The sequence below is a fragment of the Dasypus novemcinctus genome, chromosome 5 (genome assembly GCF_030445035.2).
Source record: "Dasypus novemcinctus isolate mDasNov1 chromosome 5, mDasNov1.1.hap2, whole genome shotgun sequence".
Classification (NCBI taxonomy): domain Eukaryota; kingdom Metazoa; phylum Chordata; class Mammalia; order Cingulata; family Dasypodidae; genus Dasypus; species Dasypus novemcinctus.
In genome coordinates, this window is record NC_080677.1 from 52,396,700 (window position 1) to 52,414,088 (window position 17,389).

The 17,389-nt window shown below is 37.5% G+C and overlaps 1 protein-coding gene across 1 annotated transcript in view; it reads right to left on the reverse strand.

Annotated features, from left to right (window-relative positions):
* Positions 1-1,020: 1,020 nt before the first annotated feature.
* Positions 1,021-17,389, reverse strand: part of NXPH1 (neurexophilin 1) — a 316,416-nt gene continuing 300,047 nt past the window's right edge. Inside the window, exon 3 of the mRNA XM_004474004.4 lies at positions 1,021-2,937. Coding sequence (XP_004474061.1) covers positions 2,176-2,937 — 762 coding nt within the window. The 3' untranslated portion in view covers positions 1,021-2,175. The remainder of the gene's footprint in view (positions 2,938-17,389) is intronic.

The window sequence follows — 17,389 nt, forward strand, 5'->3', positions numbered from 1 at the left end:
TTTGATAAATAATCTCCAGATTAACGCAATTTCTCTGTAAAAATATAATCATGGAACTCTTATTGACTGATGTGCCAAAGACAGTCTGCTCTAACATGAGATTCTAACTTCCTTGGCAAATTCATTAAGACATTGATCAAAATGGTTGTCTAGATATATTGTAAGATTTTGACAGACATTTAAAAGAAAGATGTGTCTTTGATTTTGCAGTTGAATAATCCCTTTAGCCATATCTATTACTGAATTCTCACTTCTGAAGTTTCTGCTTTGCTTTCCCAGTGGTACTCCTCTTATTTTCTGTATGAGCACATACTTAGCCCTAAGCAGCATGAGAATATGAGAAAGGGCTGGTGCTTTTAATTTGGCTTCTTTGGTTAACCTTTGAGAGTCTTCATATGCCAACTCCCAATTTGTGGCTTTAAAAATTGGGTCACCTTATATATTTCTTCTTCTGTTTATTTTGCTGGGATTATGTACAGCAATTTAAAAAAAAAAGTAAGAAAATGTAATGTCGATAAATGATGCTATATAAATAGTTTGGCCCCTCCTGGTAAATGTAAATTCAGCATTGAAGCCTTCCACTGTTCTCCCATTTTCCTCATTGATTTGAATCATTATAGCAGATCAGGGAATTTCAGACACAATCTTCAGACATCCTGACTTTCTTTAAAAGAAAAAAAATTTACCTTCTTCTTGTCCCACTGCTAAGTAATGATTCTATACAGGAAAATTCAACTAGTTATAATTAATTTAGGCAATCTCAATTATCTCCTTATGTTCATCAGATTTTGGTATTCTTCAATAACTAACATGACAAAACCAAAAATGTGTGCAATACTGCATGTCACAATGGTTTCCCAGGCTTGAGATTGAAACTCTTAAGTTGTTTTGACTGGGTGACTAATAGCAATTTAGATAGTTCTGTACAAATTTAGAGACATGAAATGCAAAGCCATGACTGTATTCCAGCACATTTTTCTTGTCAGAACCATTTAAATCACCATTTTACACAAATACATATTGAAACTCTAAGTGTTTTATTTTTATGTACATTTCATTTTTGTCCAGAAATAAAATATCTAAATACAGACAGACCATAATGTTGTATATGTATAGCTTTTAACAATACTTGAGCTAAATAAATGCTTTGTACATTAAGTTTGTCTTTTTGATGGAGTTCACAGCTACACTGATAAAATGGATTCCTCATATCTTTTGTTTTCTTTTTTAACCAATAACAAGCAGAGGGACAAGTACAAGTTAATATTAATAAGCAGCTCAAATAACACTTGGTTAAACTATATACAATACAAACCATTCATACAAATGAAGACTAGGATATTGAATTTGTTACAATATGTGTAGTAAAGATAAGACAGACACTTATAACTTACATGGTGTCTATCAGGCATTTTCCTTCTTGTATAATGATCAGAATCTGTGTTAAGCAGTTGGTCTTGACTTCATAAAAGTCCAATGACTGGTGAAGAAAACTGTAAATTCCAATGTCTGCCCACATGTAAATTCCAAATATTTGCTCATCTTTACTGATAACAGGCTCCCTCCGCAGGAAAAAAGAGCCATCTTGTATCACCTTGAATGTGCCTACTATTTGATGAAAAGAAATTACTACACTTTGCTGTATTCATAAAATAAAGATACTGAGCTCTAAAGACACATTTGTTCCATTTTAACAAGCATATATGCCTACAGTAGTATTTACCAGTACAGCTACTCCAAGCAGTAGGAAGGCATGAGTAAGGATTATTGATTGGCATAAACTCGAGACTTTAAAAGAGATTTCCATGACAGCATGTGTTAGAAACCATTCTCTATCTAGTTAATCTTTTTGCTGGATGATATTAATAGTTTATCCTGAACCATTAAGAGCCAGACAATTAGCCCTCTCAACAGGGATCATGAAGGATGCAAGCCGAAATGTGTATGAGTGTATGTTTGTGTGTGTCGGTGTGTGATTCACAACTGTACTGAGAGATGAAGCTGACTGGGTAGAAATTACATCAGATGTTTTCCACTAGCGTATTTGCAGCCAGTTGACGAAAGCAGCAATGTAGACACATTCCAGGCAACAGATGTGACCTTCTTCCTTGAGGTAACAGACCTGTCATATGACCTTTAATTCCTCAGGCTTCAGTCTCACCCCCATGTTCATCCTCATCCCGAGGGAAAGTAAGGTGTGTCACTGTGGTAGTTGTAGTCGGGACACACTTTCTGTACTAGTTTATAATCTGTACTATAAAAGGAAATGTAAATACAGATCACCTTAAAGGGCTTGGAGCAGAGCCAGGATACATGACTTTGGGTCTGCTCCTGGTAACAGGTTTTTGAAGGGTCATAGTTGCAGAGTGTGTTCTTGGTAGCCTTGTCAACCTTTTCATATTCAATGCGACAGTTAAAGGACTTGGAATCTTTGGCATCAATCACGGTTTGTTGCGCCAAGTCGAATTCCACAATTTTCGTGGGGGGCACCAAGCTGACAGATACATTCCCTTGACCAGTGGAATTATGCCGAAAATAAACACTAAATGTCCCATTGCCATGATCTACAATTTTCCCAGTTATCAACAGGTTCAGCTTCACTGTTTTGATGTTGGAATGAAAATCACCCCATCCAAACATTTTCTTAAACTTGCCCGTCTTCACAATGGGCCTTCTCTTGGCCCTGGGGCGAGGCTCTTGAAGGTCTGTGGAGTTCCTCAGCCAGTCCCAGAGGTCTTGCTCAGAATAAGGTTCTGGGGTGTCATAGCGCAGGTCCAAATCTGTATCATTTTCTTTGCCACGGAAAGTCTGTGACAGGAGTCGGCTGATGGACAAATCTTTGCTGCTTTCTGTCCATATGTGCTTTAGTGTGGATTTGCTGCTTCCTGATTTTAGAAGTTCTGACTTTCCACCATTTGTTAAATTGGCACATGTGACCTGAAAACAAAACAGAAAAAAATGGCACTTACATCATTGTGTATGAAAAGAAACACCTAACATACAGATTTGAGGCCCTTCTCAAAAGTTCACAATTTAAAAACGACATTTTTAAAAGTATCTTCAATATCTCACCAATGCTTATTAAAATGTGATAAAATACCACTTCTGTTTTTTATTTAACAATGGGAGAGGAGAGATATGGATAAATACCACGAACCACAACCCAAGGACCTATATAAAAACATTGACTTTGACAGGGAAAGAAGCCATCTGAAACAAATAAAGCAAATTGAATTTGAATATAAACCAATTAAAGTAATTACTTCTTAGCACTGAATCCCAAACAGTTTCAAAACAAAATTTTACAAATCACTATGTTCTTTTACACTTCAAAATTATTATAAGCTTTAAAACTATATGGTTCTCAGAAATCTGGCAAAACGCAATCAACTTTTTACTTGTACATGCCACAGTCATATTAGAAATGTAAGTTTTGCAAAGTGCTTGTAGTATATTTTAACTAGTCGAAACAAATATGTTTCTTAGCGCTTATTAGTAATATAATCAAGGAACATGCATATGGTGCAAGATACCATTCTCGAGTTTAAAATGTGTCTAGGAAAAGGGACATAAGATAGAACATTCAATATACAATATTTTATGGAATAATTGCCCATCTAGAAAAGCAGACAACACATAAGCAATGATAGAGAGGTCACTACAGGTTGGATTATGAGAGTCACATTCAGAAACTGTTCTCCTGAGACCCAAGACTTGCTTCTTTGGGAAGAATTAGATCCCTGTTTTCACCAGGGATTAAGAGGAACCAGTATCCATATTACCTCATTTGTCAAAAGTGACTTCTGATCTCAACATGGAGGACAGGTGGAAAACAGCCAACAACCCACAGAAACCAAACCAGCCAGTAGGGGTAAACCCTTTAAAGTGTGAACTGACTGTTGTGGGGTCAGACAACCAAAGGAAATCCCAAGTTTCACCATTATAAAGCCAAGTTCCACAATAAACCTCTACCCTCAGGACACTGGAGAAGAAGATCTGAGTCCTGTCTCAGCCATGAGCCTGCCTACACTTATCAGTTTAATAGATCCCTCTAATCTTTCCCCAGACTGTTCTCAAAATGAATATGAAAGATCATTTCTGGAGAATTAGATAGAAAATAGAGCTGCATTCTAGGGACCTCTCTATAACCTGAAAGTGGGTCATTTATTTAATTTTTAGTTGTGTAGGCCTCTTGCTAGGATACAACCCTGACCTGAGACTCGCCTTTTATTCAGCCACTTGTGCTGGGGGGATTCTAGCCCAGGTTCAAGAGATTAAGAGCATGAACTTTAAAGCCAGACTGCCCAAGACTACTCCCAGCTCTGCCATTTCCAAGCTGTATGACCTAGGTCAGGTTATTTAACCTCCCTCTGCTTCAGTTTTCTACATCTGTAAAGTGAAGGCAGTAATGGGGACTATCTTAGAGGATTGCTATGAGGATTAATTGAGCTAGGACATGTGATACCTCCAGAACAGTGATTGGTACATGGGATGGGCTCAATAAATTTAAAAATTATCATGAATCACAGGCTGATGTATGAAGACGAGTAGAGAAAGAAGACCACCAAATGGTACATATGGAGGTCTTTCCTAAGAATGACCAACTGTTTGGAATCTGGATGCGATGAGGTCCCCCCAAGGCCTTGGATGAAGAGTCACTTAGATGTTGTAATCTTACCTCTTCACAAATGCCCCAGGAACAACCCTGCTCTTCCCTTCCAGCTGACAGTCTCTTTCCTGCCCAGTTCAGCCTGAGAAAATGTGAATGTTGGGAGACTATTCTCACCTGGGGAAGAACACCATTGAAAAGTTGACCCCCTCCCTTTAAGGAGAACATAGGTGTTGCTCTGACTTTTACACTTGTGTATGCTCAGTAATCACTTAGCTGTTCTGCGTCTCACTTTGCTCAGGTGTGAAACTGGGATAAGGATACTTGCTTGTCTCAAAGGCCATAACAGACATGATTGTGAATTAGAAACACCAGAGGTGTTAGGGTAATTTAAAAAGAATGCTGGACTTAGAACAACACACCTGGCTAAAAGCCTTGGTTCTACCACAGCAAATGTTTCCACCACTCTGACAAGTTTATTTTTATCTATTTGAGAGTAATATCACACTCCTTTTCCCACAGAGATGGGTGATGAACAAATGCATTCCTTTATTCATCAAATATCTGTTGATTACTTACTAGATGCCAGATATCATTACAGGGGTCAAGATATACTGTGATGAACAAGTAGACGATATGGAATTAGGTGCCTTGCGGGGGAAGAGAGATGATTACAAGCAATCAAACAAATAAAATGATTTCAGGCAGTGATAAGTACTGTGAAGAAAATAAAGCAGGTAATAGAATAGAGATTATGTGGTAGGGGGCAGAACAAAGGTGAACTACTCTAGATAAAGTGGTCAAGAGAATCTCTCTGAGAAGGTAACAATTACAGTTCATGGGCAGGTGACAGTGGAGACCTATCTGGGGAGGTCACAACAAAGGCACCATTGGAAAGGTGATATTTGATCTCAGGCTGAATGATAAGTCCAGTTGCAAAGATCTGGGAAACTACAAGTATAATGGCAATACTATGGAACTGAGTATAGCTTATCCAAGGACCAGAAAGAAGTTCAGTAGGGTTCAAATTTAGCAAGCCAGAATTTGTTCTGGTATTCCATTCATTCATCTCTTCAAAAGACAAGTTTCTGGGGAGAAGACATAGCTCAGTGGTTGAGCACCTGCTTCCCATGTACAGGTCCTAGGTTCAATCCCCGTTATCTCCTAAACAGACAAACAAAAAAGTTTCCACTGGGTTTTAATATGCCTTGCAAACTCAATGACTGTCAAGCCAGAAAATAAAACCTTTCATCTGATTAAGAAGAGTTTATAGGTTATTTCTTAATCCTTCCTAGAACTCCAGATCTGTAGTTAGTAAGATCCAGGCAATCAGGCACAGGACACCATCTTTAAATATGTTGATCCAAGGCAAGGTTAAGTCTCCTAAATCAGTGGAGGAGCCAAAGGCACTATCTTGGCAAAATGAACAGATCACCTTAGCAACTGCTTCTTATGTCCTTGTCCCATTTACATTAGCTGTTTTCTAAATCCTCTGTCCTTCACTTCTACATTTGCCTTCAGGTTCTACATCTCTGTTGCTCAGTTCTTGCCTTCTTCCAATGACTTCCCAAGACAAATCTTACCTACCAAATCTTGTTTTATCCATACTCTCATTTCTTACCTCTCCAGCTTTCCTTCTGGAATGAACCTAACCTCCTGCTGTTATTTTCTGATATTGGCCTCACATCTGACTCAGTTTAGTCTAGCATCATACCTGAGGCAGTAGTATCAGCTGAGAATCTTCTCTTGCCCAGGCGTTTTTAATGGGTGCAAGCAGATTTTGCCTCTCAGAGGACATTTAACAAGGTTTGGAAATATTTTTGTTTGGGTAAGATAGAGATACTCTAAACATCTTACAATACACAAGAAAAGAAACTGCAATGAAGAATTATCTGGCCCAAAATTTCAATAATGTCGAGTTCAAGAAATCCTACAAGTTTAGTGCCAAGTAAATGTCTTGCATCTGAAAGAAAGTGACATTTTTATCATGGTGTTATGCCCCATGACTGCACTCAGAAAGGCCAAGACAGAAACATTGGATAAACTAGGACAAAAGCTGTGTCAAGATTCCAGACTGCTAGCCTGGGTCTAGTTAAATCTGCTGTGATTCCCACAGTGATAGCGATGCCTTCATGCAATGACCAGGAGGCCATTGTGTACAGAAATTAATGAAGGAGAGGCAAACACTGGCCAAGAGGGACTCAGACCTGAGGGATGTGATGAAGCTGATAGAGAGTGGACTGAGTATTGTGTGGGCAGGGTCACATCTAAGAGAAGCATGGAACAACTCCATGTATAGTCACCCTGTGAACTCGTAAACACATCACCTACCAAAAATGAACCATTGCTCTTGTGTGGAAACAAAGATGGCCATCAGATGGATCATTGCTGACATTGGAGAAAATAACGGAAATTGAGAGAAGGCTGTGCTTGCCATCAATTTTCTTTTAGTTCTAGGGACGACCCCTTCATTTCTGCTCAACACTTGCATGGTATCTCTCCTCTCTTTCTCTGCTCTCAAACTGTTGCTTATTTACATGTTCTGTTTCCAGAAATGGATCACATGAATGCAACATAAATGACTAAAACAGCAAATGGTCACTTTACCCAAAATAATTTTGTTGTTTAACATGAGCTACATCTTAAATATCAAAGGGATTAAATTTTGAGGGAAATATTCTTTGGGAAGAGGGATTGTGCATAGTAATCAATAGATTCTGAGGGAAAAGTGTGATATTTCCCATTTATCCACTCTGCCTGATAATCTTTAATGGGGCAAATTTTAATGTATTAACAAAAATGTTTAATCTTTAGCAGTTCCTTAGTTAATATTATTTTCATTATAATTACAAAACTTTTAGAAATAACTAAAATTTCTTACTAATCCATTGGAGCAAATACATTTCAAAATATGCTATTTTACATAACACAGAGGAACTACAATATAAATTTTAAAACAAACATCATTTAGTAAGAGTAATTCAGATCTTCTGGTTTTAGAGTTTGTGGGATGTGTGTTCATTGTTTGTTTTGATGTTGATGCAATCGAGCTAGCTGGTCAAACATCCAAATCTGTGCCGCCTAATGTTTTTAAGACATTATACTTATCACAGCCCCTATATTTATGTCTAAGTATAAAAAAAAATAAGTTCATATCCTTTTCTCTGATTTCCTCTGATCTCATATGGATAATTTAATATTTTTTGAGTGGTGAGAAGAATAACACAGGCATACATCTAGTAGCTGCTTAGCATCAACAGAGTGATCAAGGAGAGACACTGTCTACAGTGCATTGATTAATGAAGTAGTAATGGAGTTGTCCTAAAGGAGGTAGCAGAAAAGAGACTTAGAGTGCAATTTAGCAGTGGCAAATGGGGAGTGAAAGGACAAAAAAATGTAGAATTGGAGGGATATGAATACAGATAGGAAGAACCAATCTATTCTAAAGGAGGCTAAGACTCTCAAAGACAGACAAACCTCAGATTTTCAGGGGGAATAGAGATTGTTTAGTTCCACAGTATATGCTCCACAGCTGTAGTAATTTTGAGTGTGAACTCTGGAGTTAGGCAGCCTGAATCCCAGTCCAGGCTCTGGTCTTTAATAGCGATATAATTTGGGCAACATATTTAAGCTTCAGTTTTTCTCATCTGGAGAATATAAGAATCATATCACCTCATTCACAGTGCTTACGAAAATTAAATTGGTCACTCCATTTAAAGCACTCAGGAAAGTACCTGGAACACAGTGAATGTTCAGTATTAGTATTTATAGCTATTATCATCAGCAGATAACTTTATATCTGAGTCTTGCTGGGTGATATTTTATGGAAATGAATAACATAAGATTTGAGGGCAAAAAGCATTTTTGTAATAAAATCTCTATTAAACATAACCAAACCCTCCAAAAAAGCTAAACATTTTTAAAAGGCAAGCATATTTTAAAGAGCTGCTGTGACAAAAAAAATTACAGCAGTTTGAGGAGGTAGTAAGAGTCATGTTAACAAGGATGAGTACAAGTTCAGCTATTAAACTGTTCAATCACCAAATATATTGGATTTATTTGCCTTCGACAGTAGGATGTGAAAGAATTCAAGTAGTGCTTTCAGTCAAGAAATCTCTTTAGAACATTTCAGTTTGGATAGAGAATCAAAGCAGGTTTCAACCACAATCGTCATCATCACTGCCTTAAGTTTTCTTACTCTCCCCCTTCCCTTTCCTTTCACTTAGGTTAGGAACAATGCAGGGGACGGACAAAAGAGAAGAACAATGAAACATCACAAAGAGTCCTTAGGAAAGACCCAGACAGGTTCAGTATAAACATTCTGATTTATTTTGTTTTATTAATCCAATAACTATGTTGTGATATTCTACCAATACTGAGCTAATCAATAGGAATACAAAGATAAATGAGACATGGTCCTTGCCCTCAAGGACTGTCCAAAATGGTATTATTTAAGAAAACAACAGTGTGGCTTGACCAGCTCTATGTACAACATTCTAAGAGTCATGGTCAAAGTTGAAAGGTAGAGAAGGAATGATGGAAGGCGTAACCTTAGATATGTGAGATAAAAGAGGCTCAGGAATTCAACAGATTGAATGGGCCAAAGGAATTTTTCCACACATAAAGAACCTACTGTGCCAAAGCAAAGAGCTGAGAAGGAGCATGTCAAATGTAAGAATGGAAAATAACTCCTTACTACTGACCCGTAGTGTACATTGAGAAGGAGGAGAAACAGAGGAACTTATAAGAGGCAGATTAAGGCTAAATTATGAAGACACTGCTGAGACACTGAAACTTAATCTTATAGGTAATGGAGAATCATAGAGTTGTCTTTTGTTTTGTAGATTGATCTGGTCCTAGAAGAATCACTGGACGCTGGAGGATAGAGTGGAAGAGAGAAATCTTTAAGGAAGAGAGATGAGTTAAATTACTAATTGCAATAGTCCAGCTGAGAGAGAAAATGAGCCTGAACCAAGGCTATAGCAGCAAAAGAGGAAGAAAGAATAGGTTTGAGATAGATTTCAGAGGTAAGAGTAACTCAACCTAATATTTATTGACTAAGGAGGAACATTAAAAAATTGAGAATAACTGAGTTTGCTTTCATTTATACAGAATATAAAAGAAATAATTTAAGTGGGAAATAAAAATAATTTTTGTGGGGATTTTGGAGGTTAATGTGCCTGCAAATCGCTATCCAAAAGCAAGTTAGTAACTTGGGTCTGAAGCTCTCAAAAAATGAGGGAAGTGGTGATGGCAATTTTGCAGTACAGAGAGATGACATTGTGCAGGCAGAGAACATGGAGATAAAGAAAAAGAAGGGTGATGAGGATATTAAAGAAATGTCAATGTTTGAGGACAGGCAGAAGAGAAGCCAAACTAGAAAGAGACAAATGGGATATGAGGGGAAAAATTATATTGTGGAAACCAACAGAAGAAAGAGGGAAACAGGAGAGCATGCATGAAGATTTAAATTCTGGGGGAAATTCTAATAGAATAAGCATTTGCAAAGAAACACCTTGACTTTTGAAACCCACTCCTGGTGACCTTATTGAAGCTAGATTTCAGTAGTGGTGAGAAGACAATGGAAGATGAGAAATAGGAGCAACTAGCTTAACACACATACTCCAAGATGCAATCAGGAATCATTGGTTTTCTCATTCTGTCAAATGGCTTAACATCTTAGCTTTCATTTTTGAAACACATAAATATACACATTAAATTGAAATGGATTGAGCCTTGCTGAATAAAAGATATCATTGAAAAAAAAAACCTTATACTCAGAACACCTTCTACCATTGATTTTACAAACACATTAGAACTGTTTCTTTTTAAGTCACCTAAAGATCCTCTGATGTTAGTATATATGAGTGATAACAGAAGCGGTGAGAACTACAGCATAGAGATAATGTTTCAAAAGGAAAATCTGACAGCTTCTAATGAATCCCATTCCAAAGAGTCAAAGTATTGTGAACCATTTTGTGCAAATAATAATATACAATTTCTATGATATGATATAAATATAAATATACTTCCTAACTGAATATAATTTGCTATATTGAAAGTGGGACAAAACCCATTCCGAATGAGTTGCTTCACTGGTCCAATGATACCATTTCCACAAATTTTGTGTTGTCTCCTTACTCTAGAAACACTTAGAATCACAAATATCCTTAACCTGTTTGCATTTTGAAGTATATTTTTCTTTTGAGCACATCTAAAAATAGGAGCCAAAAAAAGGGACCATTTCCTTGAAGCTTAAACAAACATGGAGTATGGGTCTAAAATCAAGGGAGCATGTCTGGGGCAGGGTAAAAATGTGTGAAGGGCTAGAGAAGAGAAAACTACCTTTGGGTGATGGAAGTATAGGCACTGAAAGAGTTGCCACATTTTGACCTGGTTCCTTATTTCTACATCTCAGAGACATACTTTGACACTATTTTCTCTAAAATATTTTCATTATCAGCTTAGAATCATAATGCCACTATATTATCTTTTGGAAAATACCACATTTGGAGAATAAAACACTTCTCAACCTCACTCCTTTCTCAGCTATGCTTCTCGCCTTCTGATAGTTTTATAAAATGTTCACTTCTCTATGAATATGTAATGGTTTAAAGCTATATGTACCCCTGAAGAAAACATTTTCTTAAATTTAATCCATTCCTGTGGGTGTGAGCCCATTGTAAGTAGGACTTTCTGGTGAGGTTACTTCAGTTAAGGTGTGGCCCAGCTCAACCAGCATGGGTCTTAATCCTACTATTTGAGTCCTTTATAAGCAAGTGAAATTCAGACAGACAGAGAAAGGCACAGGAAGCAAGAAGCTGGACATCAAACCCAGAACAGAAGGGAGAAACCAGGAGATGCCATCACATGCCTTGCCATGTGACAAAGGAGCCAAGGATTGCTGGCAGTCAGCCCCAGAAGGCTACAGTCTTTGGGGAGAAAGCATTGCCTTGACAATGCCTTGATTTGGACTTTGTTTTAGTCTCAAAACTATAAACTACTAAATTTCCATTGTTTAAGCTGACCCATTTCATGGTATTTGCTTAAGCAGCCTAGGAAATTCAAACAGTTACTATCTCTAACCAGAGGTGTCTCCAAATGTTTGTCTACATCTTTTTATAAATGAACAATATGATACCTTTTAATTTTTTTCAGATTTCACATTTTACTGTTGATTTATTATTGTTCATTATAAATAGTTTCAAATAATATGTATTTATATCATGAAATGTGTAAATATTGTAGTGAAATAAAAATTTAAATAGCCAATGCTTAAGTACAAGCTCTTATTCAGTGAATAATCAATGAAATGGCTTTGCTATATTATTACGGCTGCATTTTGGCAGTTTTGTGATTTACTACTTTGAATGTATGTTGCATTATAATAACTACTACTGATTAAGGGCTCACTATTAATATATTCTAGACAGTAATTAACATTTTACTTATGGCATTGAATTTAATTTAAACCATACACACATGCTTACACACAAACTTTTAGGGCAATACTATTACCTTCATCTTATACATGGATATAATGAAAGATAAAGAAGAATTAATAACTTGTCCAAGATCACTGATGATAAGTGAAGGAGAGGAGCTACTTCCTAATTATTCCACTGGGCATGTGCTTCCTTTGTTTTTAAAATCTTTTTAATCATGCAGCTCTATCATTAACGCATGCTTATCAAAACAGTCAATAGTATAGGTATTAAAGGAGTAAAAAGGTAAAGTCTGCCTTCATCATCAATCAACCCCTACACCCTTGCGTTGCTACTCCCCTTGGTAGAGGAAAAAATTGTCAAAAAGTTTAGTGTATTGTTCCTAAATATTTTTGCTAGGAAATTATTTTTTCTTATCTACATATTTTACATAAACAGAGTCATATTTATGAATTGCATTATATATATGTTTCCAATTAACAAGATACCTTGGAGATACATTTGTCTTCGTGCAATCAGGTATATCTTGTTTTTAAAACCAGAATATAGAATTCTTTAATATGAATGTACCATACTTCTCCTTTTTGTTTACCTTTACTGATAGAGCCTTAATCATATACATTGTTTCACCACCAGATTACCTACAATTGTTGTTTAGTCATGATTCCATTCATTTCTCTGCTCATTGTTAACAGACATTCTGCTCCCTTCTATCTTGCACTGGATTTTCATTTTTCCAGGTGTATAGATTTGTGTAATTCTTTTAGAAAGTGTTCATAGGGAATAATTTATCTGAGTTCTTCCATGCCTAAAAATGTCTTCACTGGCCATATACTTGAAAGTTGTTTACACTAGATATCATATGCATTCATCCCTTAATTTTCTTGGTTTTTTTTTTCCCTCTACCTAGGATTTTCTATTTATCTCAGGCATTTTGAAATCTTACAAAGTAAAGATATACATGCCTATGCTTTATCCAGACCCTAAACTAGTTCAGAGAAAGACATGCAGTCATTTCTACATGCGTTATATATTTTTTTCAGAAAGTTCCCCATATCAGACTAGACACCCTTTGAGGGAAGTTGTTTCTATGATGTGCTATTTTATAACTTGCAGTAATGGGAGGGGGAGAGGGGCTGGTGGCTAGCATAGAGCAATCACTCAATAAATTGTCTATGTGGTACATACTCTTACCTACAGGTATTTCAGTACTACAGCTTCGCTGATCCATTAGTCACAATCAACATTTCTGCAGGGCATGGGGCCCTCAGATATTACTCTCTGAGAAGTTCAGAGCCTGCACTTCCTTGACAATGTCTACAGTGCCTGTGTTATACATGATAAGCCAGAGGAAACGGGTCACTGTTTTAATACATCAAAAATACATCATTTTCTTCTGCTACAAAGCAATGCTCCAGGAGCAGTAGTGCTGCATTAGTAATAGCAAAAGCAGAAAAGGAATTCCATGCCTCTCCCTTAACCCAACAGGTACTGGGAAGCTACATTTGCTCAAATGTTCCAAACAAACTGAGATGGACATTAGGACAAATATAATAACTGCATGGTCATGTCTAGGGGTAGGTGGTGATGAGGGACCATGCTGAATATTACAATTTATTATTGGCAAATGCGAACAATGATTTATTTTTATACAACTTTAAGAGAAAACATCCTGTTCAGTTTGAGCAATCCACATCATCATCAAGAACAAGAAATATGGTGTGTTACTATGAGTTTTAGGAATCCTCAAATGGATAAGAATTTTAGGCATGTTACCCCATGAGCTCTCATGATCCCATGTAGGATGTTTCCTTTTTAACAAAGAATATCAAATGTTTCACTAGAATATTTCATTGGAGACCAGTTTAATTCATGGGTAATGTAGTTCCCCACAAGTTCTTATATCCATAATAATTAGCTTTCCTTTTGATTCTTTCTTCTGCAGATTATCTTTTGAAAATTATTTTGCAAATGTTCTTTGTTCTTTAACCAAGGTGGGTAAGACAAAACATGCTTTGTTAAGAGCCATGAAACATTGTTTCTATTTAGTGAGAAATAGAATTTTTTCACTCTATGAAAATATCATTCCATCCCTTATGCTCAGTTTAGAGGCACACATGCACATAATTTTTGTCACAGAGACATATTGTCATTGAAAAATTAAGAAGTATTACCCCACATGGCCCCTACTTAGCCCATTCTCTCAAAATATAATTACAGATTATCCAGATTTGCATTACAAAGATTCCTTCTTAGTACAATGGTCTATTAACATAGAGGAAAGAACCCAGCAAAAATCTGTTAATATTTGATATTCATTACTTTCAAAATTTATAAGGAGTATGCCATGTGAGGGCCCCTAGGTATATCATTATAATAATGAATGAAAAGTTTAAAATAACATTTTGAAAGACTGCTTCTTGGCTTAAACAAAGCCACTTACAGCATCATTATTTCACTACCTATATAAGTATTTGAATTTGTCAATAAATCCAGAACATATCTGCAAGGAAAAGAGAAATGCCCCCTATATAGGAAAGACTGAGTAGTAGTTTTTCCACCTAAATTTTAGGTCAATAGGAATGATTTTTCACAACAAGTCATATAATGGGGAAGCTAGTGGTGAGTTTATAGCTTCTTAATGTCAAACAAGGTCCATATCTGTTTAGAATAGACCACATGAAGAAGGATTGACACACCTTTCAGCACCTTATTCAGCAACCTATATGCATATATGTTCTCACAAATGTGGCATAGGAGAACATAGTAAGTGGCAATAAAAGCACAGCTAACCCAATAGGGCATCAATTCCTGAGGTAATAGAGACTTAGATATCTTTTCAGATACAATGCCTACTTGTTTATTCAGAGGTTGGTCTAGAAATCTTCCAACACCCAGAGAAGAAATCATTATATAAATGAAGTAAAGGAGAAGAGTTGTGGAAGAACATTAGTCCTGTACCATTTAGATCTTGGACTGGTTCAAAAATACTGCTGGGACCTCTTCTTATCAAGCAATAGATCATGGTCACTGCTCAGACTGTGCAGCAGATTAGACATCAAACCAGGCAACTGATCCACTGCTCTGAAAGTCCGGTGGATTGGGAATCTCCCACCTTCTGAAGTGGAGAAAATCCCATATTTTATTGTAGTGTCATCCAAGAAGAAATCAAGACTAGAAGGGAACTCAACCTTGCATTTTCTGAGAAAAGGTTGGTGATGCTGGAGTGAGAGTTATATAAATTATTTTGATATTGAGAAAAATAAACATTTTGGACCATGCCTTGGCCAGAACAACAAGTGGTAAAAGCATATCCAACTTAGTGAATCAGACCCTACAGTGGCCCTTAAGAATGAGTAGCTCAAGGTAGACACAACACACATGCTGAAGGAACTTCAAATACCACTATGCTCATGAGGAAGCGATTCGTTTGAAAACTTTTGAATCAACCCATTTTACTTTTCTAAATCACTTATCATGGAAAGATTAGCATCGATGATGGCTTAGTGCACATGTTAACTTGGCTAGGTTATGGTGTCCAGTTGTTTGGTCAAGCAAGCATTGGTCTTATTGTTTCTGTGATTCTATTTCATGCCTTTAAATAATCAATAAGTTGACTATGTCTAAAGCTGATTATATCTACGGTCAACTAAGGGGAGTGCTTCAGCACTGAGAGAAGTCTCATCTAATCAGTTGAAGGCCTTAAAAGGAGAACCAATGATTTCAGGAGTCAGAAAGAAGAATTTCTATCTCTATTTCAGCCAGCCAGATGCTTCCAGGGAATTCACTGTAAACCTTCATCAGAGTTCCCAGCCTCCTGGGAATTTGGACTTGACCATCCCTACATTTCACATGAGCCAATTTCTATAATAAATTGCATAATACTTACTATATATGTGTGTGTGTATGTGCACACATATATATTTCCTGTCAGTTCTATTTCCCTGAAGAACCGTGACTAATAAAACATCCATTCCTTGACCTTCTGCTTCCTCCTTGCCAGATCTCTAGCCATGGGTAACTGCACTCTGTCCTCACAACTCTCTTACAAAATCATTCCCAAACTTGGAACTAACCTAGATGCTACTCTTGTCCATGAATCTGGGCTAGATTTTGCCTTGGTCTTGCACCATCCTTCTCCTCTACTCCAGGGTCTTCACACCTGGCATGTGGAACTCATAGCAAAGAGCCAGAGGCTGAGGAAAAAAAGAATGGTTAGACAGAGAGATCTTAAAAACAGGAAAAGAGGTGGCCTCAGAGTTGAAGTTCAGTGGCTTTAAGGAAAATTAACCACATAGAAAACTGAGCAGTCTACCTGGAGTCCAAAAAAGACTTGGCTCTTTTAGTTATTGAAGGAATTAACAGTCACTTAAAGAAGGATGGGTGGCGGACTTGGCCCAGTGGGTAGGGCGTCCGTCTACCACATGGGAGGTCCGCGGTTCAAATCCCAGGCCTTTTTGACCCGTGTGGAGCTGGCCCATGCGCAGTGCTGATGTGTGCAAGGAGTGCCCTGCCATGCAGAGGTGTCCCTGCATAGGGGAGCCCCACGTGCAAGGAGTGCACCCCCTAAGGAGAGCCACCCAGCGTGAAAGAAAGTGCAGCCTGCCCAGGAATGGTGCCGCACACACAGAGAGCTGACACAACAAGATGATGCAACAAAAAGAAACAGATTCCCGTGCTGCTGATAACAACAGAAATGGACAAAGAAGACGCAGCAAATGAACACAGAGAACAGACAACCGGGGTGGGGGTGGGGGTGGGGGTGGGGGTAAGGAGAGAGAAATAAATACATAAATCTTTAAAAAATTAAAGAAGGATGAATACCCAGGGCTTATGTTATAGGAGAAGGCAGGCTATGGAGGAAACGGGGCAAACAGAGCCTGAAAATGACTGAGAACGCTATAAGAGAAGAGACTTTGGATGAAAATGTGCATATAATCAGAGCCCTAAGATTCTTTTAACCTTTAATGTACTTTAAAATGGCTTCAATGAACCCTGTGGATAGAAGGTATCACAGGAAAACTGAAAGAAGGCCAGGTTATTAGGGGAGAATTTCCTCCTGTGGTATGTCTCTACACACACTTTTTCTCAAACTGATTGTATGTTTACCCTTTTCAAAAGATCTGGGTAACATTCCAACTGCCACTAGAGGGCACAGCTAAGACGTCTGCCAACTGTCTCTTTATCCTGCTGAAGGCGGCCTGGAATTGTGTCACTAAGGGTCCCAAAGTTCTCTGAAGAAGGAATATGGGCAAGGAATCTTCATGGTAACTGCTTACTGCTGCAGCCCCTGGGAGCCACCTCTGCTGTAAGCAGCAGAGTCCCGTAAGGAGCT